The sequence below is a fragment of the Prunus mume genome, linkage group LG1 (genome assembly GCF_029339155.1).
Source record: "Prunus mume cultivar Tortuosa linkage group LG1, ASM2933915v1, whole genome shotgun sequence".
Lineage (NCBI taxonomy): Eukaryota > Viridiplantae > Streptophyta > Magnoliopsida > Rosales > Rosaceae > Prunus > Prunus mume.
In genome coordinates this window covers 8,846,796-8,858,221 of record NC_142698.1, presented here as the reverse complement: position 1 = coordinate 8,858,221, position 11,426 = coordinate 8,846,796, and the positions used below count along the sequence as shown (strand labels likewise).

General features: G+C 36.4%; 1 protein-coding gene across 2 annotated transcripts; it reads left to right on the top strand.

The window, feature by feature from the left end:
- Positions 1-1,314: 1,314 nt before the first annotated feature.
- Positions 1,315-11,209, top strand: LOC103333100 (leucine-rich repeat transmembrane protein kinase family protein). 2 transcript variants are annotated; one of them, XM_008235895.2, is made up of 12 exons: positions 1,315-1,707; positions 2,694-2,839; positions 3,233-3,365; positions 3,497-3,568; positions 4,636-4,779; positions 4,886-4,957; positions 5,143-5,208; positions 5,355-5,425; positions 5,518-5,661; positions 7,860-8,201; positions 8,816-9,210; positions 10,612-11,209. In XM_008235895.2, the coding sequence occupies exons 2-12, from the start codon at positions 2,773-2,775 to the stop codon at positions 10,924-10,926; spliced, it is 1,821 nt and encodes a 606-aa protein (XP_008234117.2). In that variant the 5' UTR covers positions 1,315-1,707; positions 2,694-2,772; the 3' UTR covers positions 10,927-11,209. The 2 variants fall into 2 exon arrangements, with proteins under 2 accessions (XP_008234117.2, XP_088900118.1); XM_089043992.1 differs by having other exon boundaries at positions 1,348-1,707; positions 3,236-3,365.
- The last annotated feature ends 217 nt before the right edge of the window (positions 11,210-11,426 follow it).

The following is an 11,426-nucleotide window of genomic DNA, read 5'->3' as shown; positions in this document are numbered from 1 at the left end:
TTATAATCTCATCTAATGAACATGGGAACGAATAAATTCGATGCCCAATCAAGTGACACCACGTGAAAAAGAAGACAAATTCTAAAATATATTATTTAAATTAATATTCTAATTTAATAATATATTTAATATCGGAGTTACCAATTTAAGTTGAGGGAATAAATTTCATAAATTCCCTCAATCCATTTATTTCCTTCCATAACTTCCCTCAACTCCATTAATCAGGAAAGGATTCTCAATCATTGCCTCCATAAATGGAAAAGAAGAAGTTATAAGGAAGGAAGGCTATTTAAGCTGGAGGAGAAAAGAAGGAAGGTAATCTCGAATTTCTATTTCAATTGGAAATTCCTCTCTCAATCATATTTTTACCTTAAAATTACTCTATCTCTCTCTCTCTCTAGCCGAAATTCTCCCCTGCTCTCATACTCGTGGCTGACCAGCTCAGGCTATTGCCACCTCTCTTATCTACTCCATTCCCAAGCTACATCTCTCCCGTAGATAAATATCTCCATCCTTTCTGTATTATATGCATCTACCGAGATCATATTACTGACTTAGACATCGAAGGGTCCTTGGGCACACCACACCGGTGGTTCTCCATTGACCGCCATTTGTCTTGCAGGGAATCTAATAGAGGAATGTTCGAGAGAGAAGATTCATCCGCAAATATTCTCCCAGGAGGAAATTTGCACAAAGAATGCGCATATTTGGAATCCTTTCATCTAAATGGGGATGATTTCGTGTATAAGACATTTTTACTCATAGCTTTAGCGCAAGTGACAGAATAAATTTAAAAACGAAAACAAGGTATGACGTAAAACATCTCCAAATATGTTCCTCAAAACTAAATTTGGGTGAAAAGAAAAACATCAATGCGTATGCGTTCCAAAAATTTGTTGAGTTCCTAAAAATTTCCCTGAAATCTAAAAATCAAGTTGATGTTTGGGAATCCCTCAAATTTGAAGAAAAAAAAGTATGAGGGGAATGCAGTTTTTGGGGGGAACACATGATAAAATGATATTTCTAGGATAAGAGGGACTTCTTACAGAGATTTGAGGGAATTTTTTTTATTTAGCATTGGAAATGCTTCACAAATGGAAAGGAAAAAGAAATGACTGGAGTTCCATTTTGACTGCAAGTGAGTGGAAAAAGAAAGCAAAATATATTTTATTTGATATTTATTAAATAAAATAATTGTTTATTTGCTAGTCAAACTAAATAATTGTCACAAATAAATCTTCCACGCCATAAAAAATAAAAAATGATGGGTCTTTACAGAAGACTTATCATGTCAGCGGGTCCCATTGAACAGTTACAGAGGCCCATTTGTCTGGCAACTACTCGAGAGGAGGAGGAGAGAGAGGCAGATGAGTGGTGGGATTTTTCTTCTTGCGTTACCAGTTGGCGAAGTTAGAACCGTTACAGAAACAACAATGGAGCAATAAATTATTGTGAGTTTTATTTATTTCTCCAAGGTAAATTAGAAAATGCTTTGATTAAATTGAAATTTAAAGAGAAGCAAAAAAGCCAGAAGACAGAAGAGAGAAGCCTCTTTGACTCTTTGTAGATTTGCTGCTCGGCAAAGCCCGTGAACACTGGTCTTTCAACTCTTCCAGTCAAGTTGGGACACGGGAAACAGCTAAATAGCTTCTGGGCTTTACTTTATCTTCCAAAGCTCTGCCATGGCTTCCTGATTCCTCTTTAAAGGTGCTTCTCTTCTTCTTCTTCAGCTGCTTTCTTTTTGTTTTTGGTTATTTACATACATGGTCGTAGGATCTTTTTCACCCTTGTTTGGTTGCTGGGGTCATGAGAATGGAAATAATAAAAATTTGAATTTTGAAACATTTAATTGGGACCTGGGAAAAAGAAAAAAAGTTTTTTTGTTTTTGGTTTTTGTTTTTTATTTGTTTTTTTTCTCTGGAATCCGAAACTGCAGAATGGAGCAAGGGCTTATTTGTTTTTCTACTATTTCCCCCATTTTGATGTATTGATTTGAATCATTTTGTGGGTTCTGATTTTTGTGTTTGTTTCTGGTCTGAGTAGTTTGTCATAATTTTTTTTTTGAAGCTTTGGGCCTCTTTTGGTTTTTTGTTGTGTCGTTTCTTCCTTGTGTGATTGGAATTAGTAATATTTCTGCTACTGCTTGCAATATTTGAATGATAACTGAGAAGAGGACAGCCAACATGATGTGGTAAACCAAACAAGGAGATCCCAAGAGAGACGGAAGCATATCACAAATGAACTCTCTCAAATTGTGCACTTAAAACTGCTACAGGATGACATTACCCCTTTTTTCGTTCACAAGAATGGAATCCATTGTAATACTAATATTTGGTCCTTAAGAAAAAGTCCGCTCATGAAATAACCAGAAAATATTGTATTTGAGGTCCCAACATTGAACTAGGTTGGGAGTTTGATTCCTCCCTTTGACTTTTGATATGTTGAGGGATAGACAAATAACAACGCATGGTATAAGATCGGTGCGAAGAGGCTCTGCCAAGAAATTGTACACATATCGATATCCATTAAATTGCATTTCGGTTTCCTGACTGAACTGCTTTGGTAGGATGGCAATTGGCAAATGATAAAAGATCTTCAACATAGGCTTGCCCCAAATTTGTTATCTATTTTAGTTTCTACTATTTATATGTATACTTATGACTGAATGAAGTAATTTGTTTTCTTTTTCACAGATATGGGTTTGATTCAAGCGTTCCTTGATCACCATGCATTTCATTGCATTCATAACTAGCAAAAAGGATACTGTTGAGGATGGAGCTAATTTTTGCAGTTTTGGTATTGGCTTGCTTGTGCTCTTTTGCATTGCCTGATTCACAAGGTACGTTTCTGTAGTTATGTGTATGCACAACTTCTTCCCATTTTTTCAATTGTTGTTTACTCATCATCATAACCAATACTAATATAAACGAGTCTAGCATTGTATACTGCAATGTATGTTACAATATGGTGACATCAATGCAATTAAAATATTTTAACTTTTTTCCTCTCTGCCTCTCTCTCTCTCTTCTGTTGCTCTCTCTGGGAAATTATAAAAAGATGATCCGGAGGGTTAGTGGACTGTCTTGAGGGTTTTGTATGGTAGAATATGTTATGTATCTTTTACTTTCATTTGTTGACTCTATTTTTCAGTATTTATGTAAAGAAGTAGTGCATTTCTGTTGGAACATTTGCTTGATTGGATGGTGAATATATGAAATTTTTTTGGTTTCAGGAGAGGCACTCTATTCATTGAGGACTTCATTGAATAGTTCACCCGAACAGCTCAAGGACTGGAACATTAACCAAGTTAATCCATGCACTTGGTCCAATGTGAATTGCGACCCTAACAATAAAGTCACTTCTGTGTAAGACATCCCTTGTTTATGTCATGATGCATTTCCAAAAAATCCCTTGACAATGTGAAATTCATCTTACTTGCATATATTACTGCCTTATTACTAATTATGCTTTGTTTTGTCCCTTTTTTTTTGGGCAGAACATTGTCAAATATTGGATTTTCTGGCATCTTGTCCCCTAAATTAGGAGCCTTGACAACTCTTCAAACACTGTGAGTAAGGAGAATTCTAGTGCTGTTTATCCGAATTTCTGTATAATCTTCTGGAGCCATTTCTATAACAAGCACTGTTATCGAAGCTCATGGATACTCAATATCTATAATTTGATATTGTCTTTTAAGAAATCTAATCTCCTTTATTTTGTGCTCACCTATAAATTTTTTGCTTTTAACACTATGTTTCACGCAATTTAGGGCAACCGAAGAAATAATATCAATGCATCATTGGATCCATTGACAGCAACATTGGTTCTCTACTCGAGTTATTAAGTAAATTTTGTTTTTTTAGCTTAGGTTTCAGCAATTCTAAATCACATGCTTTATGGGTAATGTAAAGATTTGTAACACACACACATATATATATATAATTTTTTTTTTCCCTTCTATATTTGATAACTCAACTAAGCGTCTTACAAACTAATTGAGGGTGAGTTCAAAAAAAATCCTTGTTCCAGGTAATTTGGTTAGAACATGTGCTCCTTACCTTAGGCATATTTTATGTTACAGTTTTGATGACCATATCAATTGTCTATTTTGGTCCAAAGAATAAGATAGATTATATTTCGTCCATCTCAATCTATCCATGTTAATTTTGGTCTTTGTCTTTTGACTTCTTCTGCTTGAATCAATTCGCTCTTGCACCATGTGTTCTAGGTCTCTATTGAACTTGTTCCATGGAAATGTGTTCAATTTCATACCATGTTCCAGATCTTGTCCTTATGATGCCCTCAACTTCTTTTATATCATGGATTCTTATTATTCTCTCATTTCCTTTGATGCATTACATATAAGTCAAAGCATTTCCTTAGGATGTTTTGCATAGAGGAGTCAGACCATGATATAGGACTTCACTTGTGTACTGTACATACTGGTAATGCATGTCTTCTATATTAGCTTAGGATGATGAACTTTGAGATGAATTCTTATTCCCAAGAGAGACAGATTTGTTGACACCATCAGAAAACTATTTTTCTAGGGTAATAATTAATTCTTTATATCTGTAGACATGTATGCATGCATATATGTATGATTCTAATATATATGACCCGTTCATCTTGCAGTGCATTGCAAGGAAATGGCATAACTGGCGAGATACCAAAAGAGTTTGGAAGTCTGATAAGTTTGACCACCTTAAATTTAGATGACAATAATTTAACTGGTGAAATACCATCTTCCCTTGGTAATCTGCGAGAGCTTCATTTCTTGTAAGTTGTTTTATCAGCATTGTTTTAAGTTTCCACTAATATCTAATGACTCTCTGCGTCATCCTTAATTTTGTCTTTGACAGTGGTTTTTTGATGATGCAAACAGGTCTCTGAATCAAAATAATCTGAGCGGGAATATCCCAGAGTCATTTTCAAGTCTTACAAAATTGATTAATCTGTATGTTATCATTTCTTGTACAATGCACATGTGATATGAAAAATCAGAATTTGTCCATTCAAGTTATACTAAATGAATTAATTTGGTTCTCCAGCTTTTGGAATTCTGAAAGTTCTCTGTGTGAAGTTTTATACTTAGGCCCATTTCTTCAGTATTTGATCCTGTACTTCAAACTGTCTTTGCAGTCAGCTTGCCTCCAATGCTCTCCGTGGTCAAATACCCCAGCAATTATTTCGTGTCCCAAAATACAAGTATGAATAACTTGTCAATGTTATCGTTTCTGTTCCTGACAATAACTGACTGCATGGCTTTCTCTCTCTCCCCTTTTCTCTGTGTCCAGAGTCACATATTCAACATATGTTTTACAGCATGATTTGATCTGTGTTGCTTGTTGCAGTTTTACAGGAAACAACCTAAACTGTGGTGTAAATCTCTCCCACCGTTGTGAATCTGATATTGATGATTCAGGTTAATGGTCAAATGATGATACTGTTAATTGAACTGTTCTGTTACCCTTTCTTTCAATGAGCCAACTGATGAGGTTTTCTCACTCTTGACAGGCTCTTCAAATAAGCCAAAGCTTGGAATTATAATTGGAGTTGTTGGAGGGCTTATTGGTTTACTTTTCTTTGGAGGCTTGCTCTACTTTATCTGCAAGCGTAGACACAAAGGCTACAAGCGTGAAATTTTTGTGGATGTTCCTGGTATGTCTTGCTTTCTAGTTATAAAACTGATTAAATTTTGACCCATTAATGGAACCTTGGTTTAAATTTTGGGAAATCAGCACACTAAAGTGATTCAGCCATATTTTCTGATGAATCAATAAGATTTCCTATATGTTAAAGAAATTAGGTTGTTCATGACACCATGACTGAAGTTACATGAGGATTTCTTCTTTAGGGTAGTTACTTTAAATTAACATGTTCATCATATTTTATGCCTCTGCACATTAGGTCAGGTTGAGGGTGGTGGGAGAGGTGGTCTTTGTCTCAACATCTTGGTAGTTCCATAAAAGAACCATGAATATATGTACGAGTCTAGTTTTGGGTGAATCATTTAATACCAATCAGTGCCATAAAATTTGAGTTCTATTACAATTGTTTAGCTGTTTGGGTTGTGGTTTTTGAATTGTTCAAGAACGATCCTAATGGGCCGTGCCATTTCAGCCGTTTTGGGCCATTGTGCATCCCAAACCATGAGGAAATCTTGATTGTTGCACAAATAGATAAAGTGGTCAGGGCTTCCTGACTGTTGTAAGTAAAAAGATTTGAGGGAAAAAATGTTAGATACACTGTAGGATAGGAAATGATAGGAAAAATAAAGAGATCTGGACTCACTCCGCCCTTTGGCATTACACAAAGGTTTCAGTGGAGAAATTAGAAATTTTTTTGGCATCACACCAGCCTTCGGCATCACACTGAAGTGCCTTGGAATCACCCCAAGTCAACCTGTGATTCACACACCAGAATTTAAATATATTCCACCTGGATATCATGCTCATATAGTTTTCCTTGAAACTAAGCAACAGTAAATTGAAATCGTGTTTAGTATTACAATTTAAGTGAAAAAACAAAAAAGTAATGTAGGAAACTAGTCATTAACATGGGAATGCTATAACAACCTTATTCCCATATAAATCAGATCATAAACTAAGTCTATGATTCCCAAAAAAAAAAAACTATGTAATCAGTACAAGAAAGATTGAATTTCTTCCATTGACTACAGAAGTCGCTGAATGAGGGAAGGAAAAACCATTTAAAACATTTTGTGGTATATACTTTTCCACAATTAATTAGAGAATGAGAAGTGTATCATGTAAAGCTTTCATAATTGCAGTGTCTAGTCAATTGATCAGAGCCAAAAGGTGCTCATCATTACAGAGAATGACACATGTCATGTAAAATTTATATTTTAGAATTTTTTATCAATGGAATTTTTATAGTTACCATTTCAGTCTATAAGGCCTTGGTGAGCCAACAATTTCTCCTTTCTTTTCTACGCTACGAGATCTCCTCTTATGAAATTTCTAGTTTGATCACAGGCGGTACACTTCTCCCCAATATGAGATAGGTTACTGCTATAGTCAGAACTTGTCCCCTGGCTTAAACAAACCAGTAGCTAAACCCCTGACCTATTGGTCAGTAGCTGAACCCCCTCTAACGAGCAGGTGAACCCCTTCCTCTTCTTGCCCGAAGTAGAGTGGTGAAGTCCAGTTGGGGCAACTGGCCAGATGACATTGATAGCTGAGTTTCCAGGGTAGGATACAAGGCTTGAAGTGTGGGTGAAAACTTGCTCTAAGGGGAGGCTTCCTATACCCATAAAAGGAGTGGCCAAAGAAGACCTGAATAATCCTGATCTTTGATCAAATTCTCATGTGGAAGGATTTTTACATTAAGTTAGGTGATTATATCAAAAGTGATCCTAAGATGAGTAATACGAATGTTGATTTGTATCATAATGCTGTTATGAAATTGTTGAACGATTTTAAAAGTGATTGGTGAGCCTTTTTTTGTTTGTTTAATCATGGTAGGCATTCAAAGCTAAAATGGCCTAAGGCACGGCTGGGGTGAGGGCCCCATTTTACCAGCTTAGTTTCTCATATGTAAAATTGATAGTGAATTTGAGAACTAAGTTGCGAGTCTAAATTTAACTTATCTGATTTATCCTCCTTCCACGGGCAGGAAATTCATCAGTTTCATCAGAGTTGATGTCAAGGATGCTTACTCTATTATATTTAGTTTCCATTTGTATCTTTTATATGATTTAAAAATATTTCGTGTCTGTAATATGCTTTAAATCATTTAATGTTCTTGAACATTTGCAATTGAACTTTTATTATGCATTGCATGCAAAGTTTCCTTTGGATTCTGCTTTTAAAACCATTTTTAACTGCTGGGCCCAGGTGAAGTTGACCGAAGGATTGCATTTGGTCAATTAAAAAGGTTTTCATGGAGGGAATTGCAGCTAGCAACGGACAACTTCAGTGAGAAAAATGTTCTAGGACAGGGAGGTTTTGGAAAAGTCTATAAAGGAGTGCTATCTGACAACACAAAAGTTGCTGTTAAGCGTCTCACTGATTATGAGAGTCCTGGGGGAGAAGCCGCTTTCCAGCGTGAAGTTGAAATGATAAGTGTAGCTGTTCACAGGAATCTCTTACGACTGATTGGATTTTGTACAACTCCAACAGAACGCCTTTTGGTGTATCCCTTTATGCAGAATTTAAGTGTTGCCTACCGGTTACGAGGTATGGTGCCTTCAATTCCTATGTGATTTACAGCTGCAATGTGTGTTATAATTCAGGTTGATTAGGTGTAGCTTCTTTTATTTTTATTTTTGGGGGAATTGGGGAGTAACATTGTGACAATTTGGATACATGCATTTTATGGTTTCTCCAGATATGTGCACGCACATGTGGTGCATACATGCATACAATGCCATATCTCCAATTACTTGGACTTTTCCTACCACTTTGGGTTATTATACGTAAAATCTGTATTGTGTGAATGGTTATTCTGGTAACTATCTCCTTGTGTTGACTTATAAATTTATATTACCTAGGATATATAGGTAAAATTATGTCTTTACACTCTCGTTCCCTTTGTTTTTCCTTTCTACGTATGATAAATGGCAAAGTCACTGTAGGAGGGGAATTCATGGTTTTTATGAGTTCGTCATAAGACCTTCTCCACTTGATTAATATAGTAAAGAGAAGGGTTAAGTTGATCTATGTTTTAGTAGTTGCATTTGAAGTCATTATAAGATCACAAATTGGACTATAATGTTTGTGTCAATTGGAGTTATTCACCATTATTACTAGCCTTGCAATGATATTACCAGGCTTTGAATTTTTTTTTTCAGAGATTAAACCTGGGGAGCCTGTTTTGGACTGGCCCACAAGAAAGCAGGTGGCTTTAGGCACGGCCCGTGGGCTAGAGTACCTACATGAACATTGTAATCCTAAGATCATTCATCGAGATGTTAAGGCTGCTAATGTACTACTTGATGAAGATTTTGAAGCAGTCGTTGGTGACTTCGGCTTGGCAAAGTTGGTGGATGTTAGAAAGACAAACGTGACAACTCAAGTTCGTGGCACAATGGGCCACATAGCACCTGAATACTTGTCCACTGGGAAGTCATCAGAAAGGACAGACGTTTTTGGCTATGGGATTATGCTCTTAGAACTTGTAACAGGACAGCGGGCAATTGATTTTTCACGCTTGGAAGAAGAAGATGATGTTTTGTTGCTTGACCATGTAAGTTAAACTTGTTCGGCGTTTGCATATCTTTTTCTCTGTCCCACTCCCTCTCTCCCTACCTGCTCCAAGTGTGCATTTATATGCAAATGTTGAGGTTGAAGATATAAGTTGAACAGACATTCCTCTAAATACCATATCTTCAACTGGAGCAATAAACTTATACAAGGGCGGTAGTGATGTCTTCATTTTGGACACTGATATTGTTGGTTATTGCTTACCTTATTGTTATCCAAGAATTTCGAGATATAATTTCTAGGTTTGGAAATTTAACTGATACTTGGTACATATTTGATGGATGCATATTTGATTGACCATTAGATGTTTATACGTGATCTGTTGCAATAAAGAAATATAATTGTATGGAAGTGGTTTATGAATTACCTACCTTATGAGTAATGGTTGGTTTAAGAATATGTGCATGAATAGATGTATGTGCGTATCTATTACATTATTGATGAACCTAGCTGTATCATTTTCTAAGTTCTAAAGATTTGGCGTATCAGCATGAGAAAATAAATAAAATATTACCCTAAGTCATTAGGGATGCCAGTTCTTGTTCCTTTCACAGCACATAATTCCATGTTGCAAAATAAAATTCACCTGCTCATGACATTTGTCTTCATGCATGTTAAGATAAATTAAGCAAATGACATTCTTGCAATTTGTTTTAATGATATTGGGAACTTTGCATGCTCACAGATGTGGGAGTTCTTCTGAAATGGGTTTGTAGTTATATTGTGTGGTCAAAGACTGTTGCCAATTCTAAGTAGTAGGTTCGATATGGAAAGTTGTGCAGAACCTATCCTCTACACTAAATAATGTCACTCTTGAGGATGAAAACATGGTGATGAGGACGTCTTTGTTAAACCCATTAGGGTTTAGGAGCGAAAGAGATGGAAGAGGAAATTATTGATTAGTTTCCTAATTTATTTGTTAGTTTCCTAGGTTCTCTAGATTTCCAGATTTTAGTAGGATTTGATTTAAGTTTACTAGTTTATTTGGATTGGTTCCTTTGTGGATTAGGATTTCTGTTTAGTAAGGGATTTTTTATCCTCTCTAGGTTTTAGTTTGCTATAAATACCCCTTCTATGTAATTCATTATAGAGAGTTTAGAGATTTGAGTTATGAGAAAAGCTTATTTTCCAGAGATTGGAGAATTCTTGGCGTGAAGCCATACGTGATTCCAGACCTATCCTTGGTGTGAAGCCCCTGGAGTGATTCCAGACCTATCCTTATTCGTTTGATTTTCTGTTTTCCATTGTTTTCGCTTCCGCTAAATTACCTAAATACTCAATTCACCTTTATCCTACATCACATGGTGACCTTTTAACTGCATACATATTTTTCGCATGAATTTGTACTCACTGTGGCAACTTCTTTCTTTATATGCTCTTGAAGGTCAAGAAGCTGGAAAGGGAAAAAAGGCTGGATGCTATTGTAGATAACAATCTGAATGATAGTTTCAACATCCAAGAAGTAGAAATGATGATCAAAGTTGCACTTCTTTGTACACAAGGATCCCCTGAAGATCGCCCATTAATGTCAGAGGTGGTACGGATGCTAGAAGGAGAGGGTCTGGCTGAACGGTGGGAAGAATGGCAGAATGTTGAGGTTACTCGCAGGCAAGAGTATGAAAGACTACAGAGGAGATTTGACTGGGGAGAAGATTCCGTTTATAACCAGGATGCTATTGAGTTATCAGGTGGGCGATGAGGTAATAAATAATTTTATACTTGTTTTCTCACCTTCAGCATGTCATATCCTTTTTGGTAGGTTAGCTTGGTTAAACCCGGTATGGAGCATATCTGTATTCCAAAAATCATAATATCATGATTTTTATTTTCTGTTGTGATGCTTTTGCTGCAAGCCCTTTTTTCCCTACTTGATTTTGTAACTGTTAATTTGTATATCTTGTGGATACAAGTTTTTGTAAGTGTGGCCAAGCCATGGAATACAAACCTTGCAGATTGTGTAATCAACATTGTTCTGATTTTAATATTTATCTTAGAGCAAGTCCACCCTTGCTTCAAAACCGGGCAAAAGGCAGCCCAGGGGGGAAGGAAGCAGCTCCAGCGCGCAAGGGCCAGCCCTGGCAAGAGCTGGGTCCCACGAGCCCAGGCAAGTCCACGGGCAAATTCAGCCCGAGCTGCTGCCAGGGCAAACTGATGCAATGCTGACGTCATAATGACGTCAGCAACCCAAAAAAATGAAAA

Excerpts from the sequence above, each read along its gene's own strand:
- LOC103333100 (XM_008235895.2), top strand. The coding sequence starts at position 2,773 with ATGGAGCTAATTTTTGCAGTTTTGGTATTGGCTTGCTTGTGCTCTTTT. Across the intron at positions 4,958-5,142 it reads CTTACAAAATTGATTAATCT|TCAGCTTGCCTCCAATGCTC; the intron begins GTATGTTATCAT and ends CTGTCTTTGCAG. Across the intron at positions 5,426-5,517 it reads ATCTGATATTGATGATTCAG|GCTCTTCAAATAAGCCAAAG; the intron begins GTTAATGGTCAA and ends CACTCTTGACAG.